Genomic DNA, 17,908 nt, shown 5'->3' on the forward strand with positions numbered 1-17,908 from the left:
TAGAAAATACGTTGGCAACTAACCTGAACAGTGTAATAAAGAAGTGACAAAACCATCACTGTTTAACTGATGTGTAGTTTGTTTATTCACGTTTCACAAAGAATGATTTTCCGTCTCATTACGGAGAAGGCTGAACCATGTGAAATGCTGAATTTCTTCTCATGTTTCCTCAAGCTGCTGAGATCTGAAGGCAACCAGCAAGCCCCCCAGAGATGAAGTCCTTAATAGACTTAACAATACCATGAGGACATGAAGTGATCTAAGCTATATATTCACACTGTATGAGATCACACAGCATCAAAACTTTGATAGATGCCTCTGCTATGTGCTCATCCTTAAGGAGCAATGACCCGAACATTAGCATGTCTAGTAAATTGTTCTAATGTGTGGTGAAAGGGGTCTAATGGATACAGTAATTGATTGTTTGATGGATAGCTGGGGAGCCCTTTGATTATGAGTTTTTGCTATGGTCCAAGACATTTTCATTCTCCGGTTAACCCAGAGCTGATTGCTCGCATGAATTATCTTCTTCTCTGCCTGCAAATATCATTCTCTTAATAAATATTCCATTAGAAACAAACTGGTGGTTGGGAAAGAGGAGAAAGCAGATGCTCAATACTGTGTCTTTTGAAGACATCACAGAGTGTAGGGAACAGTCGCAGAGATTATTCATGAAATGTGCTCAGGCCAGACAAGAGGTCTTCGATTCTTCAGGATTTAGAGCTCAGAACAATGCAAGAGCCAGGAAGAAGCCTGAAGGTCAATTTAAATCAGTCAAGGGAGGCCCAATATGGCCCAAGAAGGATGTACTGAAACAGGAAAGCAGCTAGTTTAAAGCTGGCTTCCTCACAAAATCTACCTTCTTCTCTCCCAAGATCCAAGATGAGCTTTCATTTTACAAGAAGAGGCCCTGACTGACAATATATATATACATATATATATATATATATCAGCAAGAAAACAGACTTATAATTTCTGGGATCTAATGACTGAAGGCTGAATTTTAATCCTAGTGAGGTTTATGGCAAAATTTCCATGGGTGTCAGTTAGTATTTTATTAATATTTTTTCTTAGCATGAGAACTCCTTGAAAATTGTTTACTGCCTCTACTTAGCTTTAGTAGGCTTAAATATTTATTTTAAACATGTGGACAGAAGCTGATAGTTCTGTTTCAGCATGCTTCTTTTTATCTTGACATAGAATTGAGCTTTTGAGTCATAAAGGCTGCTGTTCTTCTCTCCAAAGATACTACCACGTCCTCCTCACATGACAGGACACAAATCAGGCAGAAGAATCAATAGAAAATGGACTATGTTTTGCCACTCACACTCTCAGTCCCTGTTCAACCCTATTTCGTATCCCTTCCTCGTAGGTTTTATTTTATAAGGCCCACACTGCCATGCTCAGCTCCTTAGCATCAGGCTATTAGATGGTGAGAGACCTGAAGAAGGGACTTCATTGTTACGTTTAGTTAATGTGCTGGGAGGATTCGTACTGGCATCTGAAATGAAATATAAGAGGAAAAAATCCCTAAATTAGTATGTACTAAGACATAACAATCACCCGCAGTTGAGGACTGTAGGCTCTCTTCAAATTTCCTAATACAAAAGACAGTGATGTAGGCAGAAAATGCTTTTATCCTCCACAGGCTGAGGAGAGAAATTTTATAAACTAAAGCATCAGTCAGAAGCAGTTTGCTACTACACAGAAAGAAGACACTACACAAGCTAATCTCAATTTGCTTCAGAGCCACACACTTAATATGTTGAGAACTGCCACGCTTTTTAAATCTGCTTTCGTTGAAAAAATCGTTGATGAGCAAAATACATAATGTTCGCTATTACTCTCCACCCTGTGAGCATTCCCTGGGTTTTGAGATACTCTTATCTTGTTTTCCTAGCTGTTCCTTGAGCATATTTATACTGTAAGTCTCAGAATAGGTTTCATTATGTCAAAAAGTGCAATTTAAACATTAATAGTATGGTTACAGTAGAAATGCAACTGATTGTATCACACGTTATAAAAAGGGGAACACGTCAGAGAATTGGCTTCAATGCTCATTGCTCTTAATTTTTTGCCAAAACTTTCACAGAGGGGAATGGTATGAATAAGAGATGGGGGACGAGGCGAGATAGTGACAGGAAGAGGGAGAACTAACCAAAAAGTGAGTAGGGAATGAAACACAGAATATCCCAAATTGAAAGGAACACACAAGGATTACAGAATCCAACTCCTGGCTCCCAAACAGGACCACTCAAATTCCAAACTCTATATCTAAGAGCTTTGTCCACATGCTCTTTGAACTCCAGCAGATCAAGGCCGTGTCTGCTGCCCTTGGGAGCCTGTTCCATGCCCACCACGCTCTGGTGAAGAACCTTATCCTAATATCTAAGGAAACAGAATCTGCTCAGAAAGGTAGAGGATGGAAAGGGCTTAGAAAACACAGAACTGAATTCAAAGTATGTCGAAGGCAGATCCAGGATGTTTCAAAAATGTAGGAATCTCGTACTCAGGTAAAATAGGGTCTGTTGTTGCTGTTTAGTTACCAAGCCAACTACTGGAGTCTAATGTCCACATTGCTTGACCAGCAAATCCCATTTACAGACAAAGTAGTATCTTCTGACTTTTCCTGGAGATGTATTTGCCAATCATTTCCAAAGATAAACTGATAATCCTCCTGCATTCTGGAAAGAAAACTTTCTTACCACTGGTGACTTCTAGTAATAAAGAAGAAAAAGAAGAGGAAAAGAAAATCACCAGCAACATCCTCTTTCCAGGTAAACACTAAACTCTCTGCTGATGTGAGTTTAGACCAAGTAAGGAAATCCTTGGCACAGTTAATGCTGAACATGTATTTTCCATGCCCAGTTGTGGAAGCTGACTAAGTCCATAATATCACTGTGTAATTTATCATTAAGTTGCACACCAACTTCCTCCATGCAAACCACTCTACAGACCACTGAAACTGCCTGTAGAGGGAGGTGACACTTCCCATCAGTAAAGGAGCATGGATCCAGCTCAATGCTTTTAAGGACCTGACAGGTTTACAATATTTTTCTGTTCATGTCCTTCCTTTTCCTTCCACCATCTATGCTTTCATACCTGGTACTGCTTAGTTCAAACACAGCTGTGCTAATATACCAAAGCTGCTTATCCAATCCATACGTTTCAAACTTCTTTTTGGGACTCCTCTGGCAAATGGAAGGGCATAAGTCTGAATCTGACTTAGAGATAAGCCCTTGAGATATGTTCTAAGCTAGTCTCTCAAGGATGTCGACATGAGTCTTATTTTTTTTTGGAAACTACATCTTCCTGGAGTTTACAAAAGTTTTACAATGCTGGGAGCATGAGGTACCACCCAACAATCCAATATATTTTCAAAGAGAAGTCCTCAGTAAGTGTCATCTTTCATGACTGTATCCTGCTAATGAAGACTTGTCTACTGCACTGGAGTGGCAATGGTGGTATTCTTCTCTTCCAGTCTCACCCTGACGTGCAGTGACAGTGCCTAGTCCAGCACTCCTCACACTATGTCAACATTCTCAAAAAGGAATTTAAGCACTTCCACCCCAGCCTGCTCTAACTATGCCTCATAGGTCTCATGAGTAATGTACCTACACGAGGAGATCCCGGAACATGTACGGATTGTGCAGGAACATAAATTTTGACTGAACAAGCGATGAATAAAATGCAGAGCAACATCTTCAGATTTTGGGCAAAGAATATATAATCATTCAGTGGTGTTTGCGAAACATGTCAGGCTCTGTCAGGAAGAAGGGTTATAAATAAATGTGAGGTAGATATTTAATAATGCTATTTCATATCCATGCAATAATGAACTTTAATTATTTCTTTGGGTTTCTTTCTTCTTTTACTGTAGCAGATGAGTCAAACCCAGATGTGTAATGAAACTGATACTGGCATCACAGCATTTTCTTTAAAGGTGGCTGAAAGAGCTTTACAGATCAGCTGCCAAATCATTTCTTCTCCTGTGGGGCTTCCTTCATCCATCTCACCCTAAATTTAATTCCTCCACACATGGTATGAGTGAATCACAGTGCAAGGAATTTTCCTGATGGAAAAGATTTTGCAGACAAGTGGTCCTCTCTCACTGCTTGTCCTGCTGTGAAGCCAAAATAATCTTTGCCATGCTCAGAGGAGTGAGATGCCAAGAGGAACCACTTGGCAGGGTATGTAAAGAAGTTAATGTATATCTTTGCATTCAGAACATATGAAAGCTAATTTACAGCTTATCAGTAACCTTAGCACCAAATATTTGTGCCAGAGAACAAGAAGATTGACTTGTTTCCTGCTGGGATCCTGGGAATTAGCAGAGGATATCAGAAAGAAAATTCAGAGCTGCTAAATTAAGAGCTGCTGGATAAATACAAAATATCTCATTCATTAATTGACTCTTCAGTAGAAGTTCAAGGGAATGCACAGAGCAATGCTAATATCACTCCTTTTGCAAAATCCCTTTCTGTCAATGTCTATTATAATTACATGAGCTTTATGAAGAAGTCATAAGAGACAAATCTTACTAAAATACTTTCACTCCCTCTTCCTTCTTCCCTACTCTGCAAGTAGGGCTAATGGCCCTACTGAAAACAACATGACATGTTCCTCAAATCCCCATGCCATGAAGATGCCAAAGCTCAATTCCTCTACTCTTACAAACAGAAGTTTTCAAACGCACCAAGGGGCTTCCCAGAAGTACCTGACTTAACTCATCATGTATGCTTCCAATCCCATACCTAGCACTCCAGTGTTAAACAGTATTTAAACAAACACATTAAACGTGTAAATTCTTCATACTCCTTACATGTCAAAAGTATCCACCTCCAGACATACCAATCTCCATTTCAGAGAATCACAGAATTGCTCGAGTTGGAAGGGACCTTTAAAGGCCATCTAGTCCAACTCCCCTGCAATGAACAGGGACATCTATAGCTAGATCAGGTTGCTCCTTCTAAGCATCTTGTGAAAAATAAACAACTACAGCAAAACAAAGCAAAACAAAATAAAAACAAAACAGATAACAGAAGGCACAGGAAAATCTGAGAACAAACACTTCATGTTTGAACAGTGATGAAGCCCAAACTCCTGGGCTCGGTATAACCTGCTGCATGACCTAATCTCTCCTCTGACTATTCTGTAAAAAGAGATGGATTCTTATCCCCTTAACTTGCAAAATGTTTGAGAATCACAGGAATATTTACCAAAATTCAGCAGTGGAGAATTTGCCAGCTCGTATCAAGATTTAAATACAACCATTTGGTCATAAACAAGTAAGAATAATTACAAAAAAAAAAAACCAATCCACAAATTGCTTTACCGTGCTTCTTTGAATTTGCCTTTTTCTTTTGGTGGACAATTTATATTCTCTAACACTTTACAGCCTCTTACAGCTATGGGTAGGGGAAGAAGCACCACTGGTGAATTACAAGATGCAAGAGGGCAGAAGGAGAGAGCCAAGAGGGCCAAAGGGTGATTAAAGGCATTCTCTATGAACTTGGGCCTTTACAGGTGGCCAGTGCATGGAGGCTTGGAAGATATGTCTGAAGGAGAAAAAGGTTTTATATTGATGGATATAATCAAGGATAACAAAAAGAAGCATCTCGAAGGAAGCAGGGTTAGTGTAGGACAAGAACACAAATGATATGAACACAAATTTGACAGGACAAAGGCAAATGGTTTCAAACTAAAAGAGGGGAGATTGAGATTGGATATAAGGAAGTTTTTTACAATAAGTGTAGTGAGGTACTGGCACAGGTTGCCCAGAGAGGTGGTGGATGTCCCATCCCTGGAGACATTCAACGTCAGGTTGGACCAGGCTCTGGGCAACATGATCTAGCTGTAGATGTCTCAGTTCATTGCAGGGGAGTTGGACTAGATGACCTTTAAGGGTCCCTTCCAACTCAAATGATTCTATGATTCTATGATATCACGCATGCAAAGGATGTGAATTTGTAAAATTATGATATAAGGAACAAAATATGTAAAAACAAAAGGAAAAAAATCCGCATATGCCAAAGTCAACATTGTTAAATAAAGAAAAATGTGGTTCCATGTAAAAAATAATAATAATTTAAAAAAATAAATTAAAAAAAGTCCTCTCTGCCCTCTTGCATAACATAGCATCCTTCCCTTCACTTTTCTGCAAAACCCTCTCTCCTGCCCACCCATTCTCCCAGCCTAAGCCCGCCTTGCAGGTTTCCAGAACATGACCACCAACATGTGCACCACTTGATATCACCATTACCTTGTACACACACAGATGAGCTGAGGTTTCTTGTTAATTCAAATTATTTGGGATCTGTTCAATTTGTAGATCAGCACACCTCCATGCTGCACCCACTGACATGTCACCGTGCCTCCCTCTCTCCTGTTAATTCAATAAGCACTCATGGCTCCTAATGCACTCCACCTCCATGCAGATTTTATCTCATCTCAGTGATGCTTAGCAACAACAACAGTGATGGTTCATCAAGCCTTCTCCACCACCCCTCTATTCCGAGCACTATCAAACAAGGCTCCTGTATTCAATTAAGCAAATCCTATGCCAGCAGATGGCACTCCAGAATGTGCAGCATCTGCAGCTTCCCTCATCCAGCCCCCATCAAACTGTGGAAAAGGCTTTTTCTGTGCCCAATTCATCACTGACCACAATACAAATCTGTTCTCATAGACTCGAAGAATATCCTGGGTTGGAAGGAACCCACAAAGATTATCGAGTCCAACTCAGTCTTCTGTAAGACTCTGACCCACCACATGCATATAAACAAAAAATGGCATAAACTTTCATTTTTCCCCACTGGAAATACTGTATTTGCATAAGATAGCTGAAGGACTCACATGGGAAAGCACAACCCTCACTGCTCTACCCTTTCATCCGTGGTAGAAGAGTCCTCCAATTGAGCACAGAGAGACAAGAAATGTGACTGACGTCTTAGCTGAGACAGGGAGCAGGGAAAAGCCCTCTTAAACCAAACCCATTTGACACAAGGCTTGATCACCCGCTTAATGCTCATCCTAGTAGACTGCACAGTACCACAGCTTTAATAATTAATGAATAGGATGCTTCAACACATTACCACGCTTTCCTGCAGATAAAGCTCACTGTTGCAATGACAAATTGCCTGTTTGAACGCCAGGGGAATCCCCTGTGCCAGTTTGGCTGCATTGCTCCCTCTGGGATTCATCCACTGTTTATAATAAGCAGGAAGAATCCCAGGGGTGATGCTAAGCAGGTACCAGCCACACAATGTCGATTTACTCCTAACAGTAGCAGCGATGAGCAATGCTCAAAGCTCAGCCTTTTCACTCCCGTCTGTGCATGCATAAGCATGTCTTTGGTATTTTCAGCAGGCTTTGCCTGCAGCACATGTTGGGAACCATCTCATTTCAGTGCCAGGACAGTCAGACACAGCTGGAGAAGTCTCCTAAACTTAAGGGAATTACCTGCTACCCAGGCACCTTCTCAAATTGGAGTGAGTTATAAGGGAGCATGACTGTCTGTGTTCATCTGCACGCATTTATTTTATTTATCACATAGGCTATTGCTATCAGCTAAAAAATTACTATCTGAAACACCATCTGCAGCACATCCCTTATCTCAGAGATGCTGGTGTGCTTTATAAAGAAACTATATATAAATCCCCCCTCTCGTATATGCCCAGCTTTATAATGGAATTCCAAAGGTATTTGAACATCCTGGGGAATCATGAAAAGTGAAGATGAAACCCTATAATAAAACATCAGTGAGAGTTTAGTTGGGCAAAATAATGCAAACGTGAGTTATAGTTTTCAGCTGGGCTGAGAACTAAATAACAGAACAAAGAACCCAAATTATAAGCCTGGTCTTGTGTTTGCAGTAAATCAGGGATAGCTGTGATGAATCCTAGAAACCTGATACAGTAAGGCTGCCTTACCATGTCAGTTGGATCTGGGGGGCTGGTATGTTCACTGGATGGAGAATCACACAGCATTTCACAGGTGTTATACATCGTAGTCATGATAACAGCAGTGTGCTCTACATAGGAGCCAAGAGGGTAAAACAACTGAGAATTATATGGAGGACACAACACTGGTTATTTAGACCTTGAAAATAAATCAAATGGACCCTTGAAAGGTCACTAAGTATTATGACTCACCTTAGTGAATCAAGGGTTAACTTATCTTCAGATATATATTTTCATTGGAAAATACTATTGCTGTTCACATTTAATCATGTGGTAAATGCAGCCATCACAGTGGGTTTAGAAGAATACAATTTCCTTCCTTTCAATAATCCATCTCCACAGGGGGTTTTAAACGTATTAAATAACACTGCATTCACTTTGGAGCAAGGTGACACACTCAGTAAGGTTTCACATTTGTTTCTGCAGTTACTGTGTGATCTTTGCCAGGGCAGAAGTTAATGCAGATCGCTGCAATGCAACTTCTTCAAGGTGGGGCTGAAGTGGGGAGCATGCACGAGGTTGTACAAGCATCCCCATCACCACAGCAAGGAACGACATCCACTAAGAATGGGCAAAACCACCTGCTTACTGCTTCATCAGGTTTCTGCACAGGAAAATAAAGTGTTTATAAAGGGGATATATAGGGAAAAAAAAAACACTGAAGTAGAGTGAACAATATTTGAACTGACACACTGATACATGTATATCTTTTTTAATATTATAAAGCTACCATAGGTAGGTCCATGTGTCCTACAGACCCAGCCTATGCTGCATCAGCTCTGGAAGCTTGGTCTGCATTTGCTTTCCTCTTACACTGCTGTTGGGACAGCTGCCACACTGCTGCCAAAAGTGACCCTTGCTGCATAGAAAGGCTTTGTGCAAGGACAAGGCTCTCTGATGAGGGTGAGAGGCTACACTGGTTGCTGTATTTAATGCAGAGACACATGTAAGCATAAATACCTACATCTACTTCTATGTCTATGTCTACATCTACGTCTATGTCTACATCTGTATCTACAGCTATGTGTACGTCTACATCCACATCTACATCTACATCTAAATCTACATATACGTCTATGGCTATGTCTACATCTATGTCTATGTCTACGTCATGTCTACATCTACATCTACATCTATACCTACATCTATGTCTATATAGATATGTACATTTATGTCGGCAATGCTGGCTGGGACTAGCAGCAAAGCAAAAAAAGCACATAAGAAAACTGGAGCCCTCCTCAAGACCCTGGCCAGACAATGCAACAGTTGACAAAGGCTTTTCCCATCGTTATGGGCACAGCAATCCTCTCCACAAATAAGCTTGACTTGGCATGAAAGAAGACATCAGTATTTGCAACAACCTTGAAATTTAGCACCCGGGAGGAAAAAATACTGCAACTACCCAGACAGCTGTCACAAACAGTGGGAAAAAAAAATATTTGCAGAGATTTCTCTGGCTATGGAGGAATAATAACGTTGGTATTTTTGTACAAAGAAACCCTTCCTCTGCCTTTGTCCTCTGCCCACATAGAAGCCTCTGTCCTTTCTAACTCAAATAAAATTTTTAAAAAAGGACAAAGCAACAACAAGCAGCAAAACAAAAAAAGGCAAAATGGAAAACTCAGTTAATGAATACAAAACTCTTCTGTCAGGTGCAGACATAGGCAGCTGCAGTTTTTAGCTAAATCAGCAGATGCTGGCAAGCAACACGGGCTTATGCCATGACAGGAGCTTGATAGCAGATCACTAAGGAAAATCCACAGTGCTGAGGCTGTTTGGGCAATTAAGGAAATGGGAGCTTGGGGGGATTTGGTCTTTTCTTATTTTCCTCCTTTTAGAACATAAGGGGCTATGTGTTATTGAAAAACCAGTTTTCTGCAAATGCTCTCTTTTTAGTGGGATTTGAAGGTTTTCTTATTCCTTTTTACATACAGTATTGAGCATTCCCACTGCCCCACCAAACACTAGGATACCTGAAAACAAGCAGGAAGAACACAGACACTTTCCCAGAGGCTGCTGTGCAACATTCATTCATTCCAAGTAAGGAGGGAGGATTCTTCATTTTAACACTTGCAGCTACAAGATGTTGTGTTCCTGACACAACAGGAGTTCATGGGCTAGTCAGTCGAGTACCACCCCTACGAAGCCTACTGGCACCTCCACTGGGAATACAGGGATCGCACATAGAAAATTGGTTTTTAATATATTTCAGTCCACATATTGCATTTTTCTATCAGAATCTATAGGCAGGATAGAAAAAATATATATATATAATGAAGATATATACATAGTCTTAGGAAATATGCTTTAATGAATTGGAAACATTCAAGGTCAGGCTGGATAGGGCTCTGAGCAACCTGATGTAGCTATAGGTGTCCCTGTTCACTGCAGGGGAGTTGTATCAGATGAGCTTTAAGGGTCCCTTCCAACTCAAATGATTCTGTGATTGCCTTAAAGAACAACCAAAAAATAGCCCACACATAAATAAAGTCAAATAAAAACAGCCAAGTGATTTAACTGCTCGGTATTGACAACCCTAGGAACAGAGGAGTAGGTTGATGAGAATATGGCTTTTAGTGGATGCACACACTTTTAAAACAAAGTTGACATTATTGAAATAACGCCTTTTACAGAAGTAGCTGCATACGGAATGACCTTGAAAAGACAAGCAATCGCTACCACACATGGAAAATACATTATCACCAAAGCTAAGGCTTGATTACCTAAGATATACCAGCCAGACTGGAACATTAGGATCTGGGACAAGTGTTAAGATAAGATTTTAGAGTCAATAAAATAAATGAGTAAATAAAAAGCTCCATTTGTTGGGGCAAAAGCCTTACTTTGCTTGTGCAAAATTCAATTTTGCATTTCAGAAAAACACACAGCACAACCTCTCCCCAAAGCGGATGCCAGCTTCAGACTGAGCTTTGGACTTCCAGCACAAAGAGGACCGACTGCATTAAAAAGTCACTGTTAATTATCATTCAAAACAGCCTGCTGGCATTTGCTTCTCCTGCGAGATCCTCAGGGTGGCACAATCCAATAGCTGACTTTATACAGCATCTACCATGATAAGGACCCTGTAAAAATAGCAGCCCAAGTAACTGCAGTCATTACAAACACACACACATACACATATGCAGTTTATGCAGATATTATTGCCAAGAAATTATTCTCCCATAAACACAAGGATTGGATCTTGCTGCCCCAAAATGAGAATTTTTCTCTAACCACATAAAAAGAACAACTTCATAAACACAGGAAGAAAGAGAAAGGATGCTTCCTGGGAGAAGGAAGTCCATTTAAAGCATGAATAAATTGACGCAGTTAGGAGAAAGAAGCTTGTAATGCAAATAGAGGTTTATTATCCATTTTTTTCTGCTTCTAAGAAACACAGGGTCAAGTAGGCTTATGGAGTAAGAGACAAAGGCATCTCTTTTGGCAACTGTCATGTCCCCAGAGCAGTAATTATCTCCCACTTCCCGTGAGCGACAGGAAATGGAGAGGGGTGCCATTACACTACGAGAATTACTGTAATTTTGATTTCTAAAAATTGCCAGGAAAGTTTCCTCTTAAAAAAAAAATAAAAATAAAAATAGTCTGTTCAGATTTTTTTATGTGGTCTCAGCTTAAAACTCATTCCTCAGCTAAGGCAGAGCTTTGCTTCCCCTCTTCCAGTTCTTTTGGGGAACTGGTCACAAAGTTCAAATGGTGAGAAATTCAAACTTCTTCATTAAATGAGAAGGTAAACAGAGATAGGGGGTCAATGAAGATCTAGGAAAGATGGAGGTGGCCTGAAGACATGTCACAGGTGCAATAACAATGAAAAGCATGGGTTACCCCAGCTAGGTACTGCCAGAGAAAGATACTTAGGAGCCCTGAGTTTTTCAGTGTGGTCTGCTATTTGGTTCAATATCTCTTAGAATCATAGAATCATTAAGGTTGTAAAAGATCATTAGGATCATCAAGTCCAACCTTCATCCTATCACCACCACACCCACTACACCATGTCTCTACACTTGTTTCAGCCACAGGCATAATAACATATTCTTCTTTCAATGGGAAGGGGATGATGTGAAATGAAAAGTAATTAAAAAATAATTAAAAAGAAAGATTCCTTTAACCGCCTATGGATTTTCTGCCGGCTATCGTTTATTACTTTAATATTATGGATAATCTGTTCTCTGCTGTTAGAACATTATCACAATTTATTATCCCAACTGTTGCCCTGTGGGATGGGCTCATCCCAAGAGGATATGCAGCTGCCCAACCTCCTCTACATCTGACTGTGCTGCCCTGGACCCTGCATTACTGCTTTGGGTCAGAGTCACAAAATACCCCTTGTTCTCCAGAGGACTCTTTGGAATGGATGCTTTGCATCAAAGTGTATCTATACAGAGGGAGAAGGTGGAGTAGGACTCAGCGATCCTTATGGGTCCCTTCCAATTCGGGATATTTTATGACTCTATGATTCAAGACATGCGTGCCCCATAGATAGGCAGGAACTGGAGGTAATCATCTCAGGGTCAGTGTACCACCAAATACTCCACTATCTCTGCTGCATGCCACATCAGCACTTCTCACACATGCATCAAGAAACAGAACTGCTGCTTTTCAGGATTCCTCTGTGCTCTCTCTTAATGAGACATCTGAGGTCTCATTCTGGCCACCTGGTAAATATTTAAAACTGCTTTAATAGATTCAAGGGAAAGGGATTTTTTCAATTATTTACCACAACTCACTTTCTACAACGATCACTTAGCAATGTAAGAATTTGTGTCTTTCAATATATAACCCAGCTATAGAACCGTATTGATCTCTCTGCACACAAATACATTCATACAAACATATATTTGATTAAGAATTTATGCAGTGTCAGGCTTCAAGGAATTTTGGATCAATGCCTTTACTTTGCTTTTATAAATAAGTAAACTCAATTAAACATTTCTTACAGCAAACCACAATGGGTAGGAGAATCATTCTGCAGCTTCTCTTTCCAATTTTTACCTATTACATGGGTTTACAAAACTAATTACTCTCTAAAGGGAACTTTACTAGAGTTTGTGTTACCAAACACATCTTTTCCACCCACCAATGGAAGACAGGAATTACATGGACATGTTGAAAAAAACACTGTTCTTCAAATCTCTTATAATTTGCTGTAATAAATGCAGCATAAAGAAAATAAAACAAAGACCTGCAGGTAAGCAGTATTTGAATTAAGACTGGATCTGCACCAAAGTCAAGAAGTTGACCGTACAGTCTTAGGAGACCCACAAATCAGGTCCCCTGAACATACGCAATATTTTGCATTACTGTACAGGGTGTTAACTTTAATGCTGTAATATATGCGCATGGTGGTCATGTTATAGCTGCCGTGGGAACTATAATTTTGCATGGTCTGACCGATCTGCAGCAAAAAATACTAATAAGTAAAACAGTCACAGCACTGCATTTCCTTCAGCATGTTTCATATATCCAATTTCACTCTTACATTTGAAGGAGCAAGAAAATAAGATACATACAAAGCTGCAAATGTATAGAAACCAGCTGAAATGGATGAGAATTATCCATCACCCTTTTCAAGCAGTTTGCATGAAACCTCATGTCTCCAAACTAAGCAAGTGTAACTGCATGAAAATGGATGTGCTCTCAGGCACAGTACATGTGAGAGCATCCGTGCCTGGCAGACATGAATGGGTGCATAAGCCTACTTCTGAGTCAGAAGCATCTCATCAAGGAGATATTACAGCATACGTTTTCATAATGCACCGAAGCCAAACACTGGCATTCTCTCGCAAGTGACAGGTACAAGGAAAACCAATCTGCAGCCCAGGAAGCTTAACACATCTACTGATGCTGCCTGACTGACACCAAGTTCTTAGTAATTCAGTCAGTCTCCTAATGGAGAGGATTACTACCTATTTTAATGTAAAAGAGTTTGTCCTACTCTTCCTCCAGCCTTCCTCTACTTCCAATCCCACCATTATTTGCTTCCAGGATTTTTACTCAATATCTGATTTTTTTTTCCTCTGTTAATACTCTGCCCACTCCCAGAGAAGGCTTTTTTTTTGGAGTCATCAACCATTTTCAGTATACCAAAAAAGCAAATTTCATCCAGATTTACTCCAGGTGCAGGGATGGACAACAGCTACATAAAAATTAGTTCTCTTCAGCCAATTAGCACTGGTTAATGGTTGTCACTGTTCACCATCATGTGGCACAGGCATGGCCAGGCAACCACATGGTAATCTTTGTGAGATTAGAGCTGTTTCCACCTCTGCAATCCACTCCACTGACAGACTGTAGTCTAATGAAGTCTGTTAAAAGGACAAGAAGCAATTTGATATACATGATGAGGAAACAAACCACAGATAAGTTACTGAAAACAAGGCCCCTTCTCCCTGTGCTTGATCATCAAAATCAATGCCTGTTTGACATTCATGGGATTTGACCACAATTCAAGAATATGCTACTTGTGATCACACACAGTTCTGATGTCCAATACTCATCATCAATTGGTGGATGAAAATAAGGCATAACATTTCTATAAATACATAGCTGAAAATCAACAAATCCAAAGGTGCCATTGGAAATGCTTGACAAGGTTATAGGAATACATTAGCACTTTGGCACACAGAGGCCTTAGTTTCATTGGCACTAACACCTAAAACCTAGCAAGTGACAACAAAGTTTGATGTAGAATCATAACAGAATCATGGAATTATAGAATCACAGAATTGTTTGAGTTGGATGAGACCTTTAAAGGTCATCTAGTTCAACTCCCCTGCAATGAACAGACACATGGATAGCTAGATGAGGTTGCACAGAGCCTGGTCTAGACTTAAAATCTACATAATATTAAAGCTCTAGTTCATTGACTTGCCCTAATAGTAGGGTCTTCAGTGACATCACCATCCTTCCTTACCAAAAAGAATAATGTTACAACTGTTTCTTATATCCATGTTAAAGAGGACATGGAAAACCATGGGGTACGACTAGGAAGGGCATGAAGATCCATTGGGAAAGCAGGAAATCTGCTACCTGCCCCTTTAAAGAAATAAAGACAAGAGTATCAAGAATATCAAAAATAATCAGTGAAATTGGGCATACAGTTCTACTTTTCGGTACCATGCTATCAGTTGCAAACACCTAAAAGCTGTTCTCTGTGCAAGACCTGAAAGGCCAATTTAATCTCTGCTGGACTCACACTACAGCAAACTGATTTCTTGGCATCAAACCATTTCCGGAAATTCTCATATAGAGATTTCTTATACACACACTTACATGTGCACTTTTATATGAATATGTATATATATATACATACATGCACATCTACACATACACTTCTTTACACGCTTGTTATATACACACACAGACGTATATTTTATCATAAATGTTCATACACATATGAATCTGAATATATGCTTAGACTTATAGTGTACTTCAAGTACATCTAGTATTTGTTTATTGACAAACATCCTTATATATGTAAAAATCAGAAAAAAGGTTGCATTTGTATATGAATATAATTGTTAACTGCAGTGTAACGTAGATGAAGAGCACAGAATTCATGACTCCTCTTAAAACTGAACACAGAGCTCTGATAAAAACCATCTCCCCTACTTCCTGCACTTGGAGTGGGATTTCACTTAGCCTAGAAGACCAGCTCCCAGGGAAGTGTGTACAGAACTGCTCTTTGATAAATTTCAGAACAGACAAAACCCTCAGAAAGAACAGAAGAACAGTCCCACGAGAACAGAAAAGAAGAGAATAATTAAACAGGTCTTACACTTCTCTCCTTCCTGGGTCCTGTATCTTCTGCCTCTGAAGACTTGAAAACTATTATTTGAAAACCACATCACTGGCTTCAGTGTATGTTTTGGGGGAGGAACATGCCCCTCAGCATCATTAGTGGGATAGAAAACAGCCCTTTCTTAGCAATGCAGTGTTACAAACACAGACAAACGTGAACTTACTTGTTTGCTACTTCTCTGCCCAGTAGGAAGCAAAGCTTTGGATTTCTCTGCTATTTTCTGCAAAAAGGAGAAAGAAAAAATGAAGGAAAATCATTGAGAAAACACCATCCAAATACTTACAGAAGAAATCACAGGAAATTACTTCTACTTTTTAAGGAATAAGACAAAGAGAAAAAAACTTATTATTTAGAAGAGAAAGGGAGTATAACCACATGGAAAAGTTTGGTCTTGCAGAATTAAAAGTCTTCAAAGCTTCCAGAATGACAAGGTTATCAGAACTGAAACGTGTATTTAAGAAATGACAGCTAGGACGTAGATAAGTAGCAATTTACCACTCAGATTGGTTTCCTGACGCAACCGGGCATTCACAAAATGCAGTGGCTAATTTCGGCACTTCTGAATTGATGACAGTTAAAAAAAAAAAAAAAAAAAAGCCAGACATACAATTCAAACGGATTGTACTCATGAACATTAAAAAAGTAGAGAAAAGGTGTGTATATACGGTGCTGGAACCCTTTACCTGAATCCTTTCAACTTCTCATTTAATGGGATAAAGTCATTTCATTTAAAGCCCCTACATTTGGGTTTCTGAATAGGGCAGAAAAAGAGTTAACAGTTCTAGAGATAATGCAATGATATTATATTATATACATGCCATTGAAGAGCAATTTTAGCAATTTTAAAATATTTTTTTAAACCATAGCCAGCAAGTGCTGGGGAATCAATCAGAGCAGAATGGTTCTAATAGAGAAATTAAGTCTTTCCAGGCAAATTTCTTTACACCAGTATAATTCCAGTATATTCTTCCCAGGCGTTGCAGGCATGGGTAAAATTCACTAGAGTAGTATGACAGATTGTGTAGGTTATATTTCTACAGAATTCAATTAATCCAGATATATGTTCGTATTAGTTATATGCAGGTAGCAGCGCAGAAGAGAGAAGTGTTTTGAGGATGGTAAATTTGAATCGTTAGTAGTGTTTAAAAGCAAAGCAAATCTGTGGAGTCTCCCCAGGGTAAAGCGAGAGAGCAAGATGCAAACGGAAGATCTAGAGTTCAGCTTTTGTTTGTTTTATTAAACAGCTTGATCTCTGTGACAGGTCCAACCCACAGGATGTGTTTGGAAACCTTCTGGCAGAGACAGAGATCACAGCAGAGCCATACTGTGGGGTAATATTTAAGCTGAATAGCAATGTTGCCTGTACATTCTTTGCAACAGGGATGAAGGGGACACTGTCCAAATACTTCCTGCTCTCCCACTGAGTAGAGAAAAACCAAAAAATTGTCATGGCTAAGGCAGAGGTACCCCTGAATTTCCACAAGATACACAAAGGCACAGTTGTTTGTTTTTTTTTTCTCTTCTGTTGTTCTGTCATTGTTGTTCAGCATAGAATCATTCAACCACAGAGTATCCCAAGTCGGAAGGGACCCAAGTCCAACTCTTGGCTCCATATAGGACCACCCAAAATCCAAACCCTACGTCTGAGAGTGGTGTCCATGAATTCTGGCAGCTCAGGGCCGTGCCAGCTGCACTAGGGAGCCTGTTCCAATGCCACCATCCTCTAGTGAAGAACCATTTCCTAACACCCACCTGGCCCTCCCCTGACACAGCTCCCTCATGAGGAAGCTGTAGGCCGCCATGAGGCCTCCCCTCAGCCTGCTCTGCTCTGGGCTGAATGAACCAATGGATCTCATCTGCTCCTCATACACCTTCCCCTCCAGATCCTTCCCCATCTTTGTAGCCCTCCTCTGGATGCTCTCTTAATAGCTTTATGTCCTATTAGAAGTCACTTGTGTGTGCATATTTCAATATAAAGATACAATGTTTGATTGATAAAGTAGAAGACGGAGGAAACTACACATGAAGAGAATCTTAGAATCACATAATCACTTCAGTTGGAAGGGACCCTTAAAGGTCATTTATTCCAACTCCCCTGCAATGAACAGGGACAGCCGTAGAGATGAGA

At 39.9% G+C, this 17,908-nt stretch overlaps 1 protein-coding gene across 8 annotated transcripts in view; it reads right to left on the reverse strand.

Moving 5' to 3' along the window:
* TSNARE1 (t-SNARE domain containing 1) overlaps nt 1-17,908 on the reverse strand; it is a 478,612-nt gene that overhangs the window by 239,904 nt on the left and 220,800 nt on the right. For all 8 annotated transcript variants that reach the window (XM_021387367.1, XM_021387368.1, XM_021387366.1 and 5 more), the window contains one exon: nt 15,944-16,000. In XM_021387367.1, the coding sequence (XP_021243042.1) occupies nt 15,944-16,000 (57 nt within the window). The remainder of the gene's footprint in view (nt 1-15,943; nt 16,001-17,908) is intronic.

Source organism: Numida meleagris, chromosome 2 (genome assembly GCF_002078875.1).
Source record: "Numida meleagris isolate 19003 breed g44 Domestic line chromosome 2, NumMel1.0, whole genome shotgun sequence".
Lineage (NCBI taxonomy): Eukaryota > Metazoa > Chordata > Aves > Galliformes > Numididae > Numida > Numida meleagris.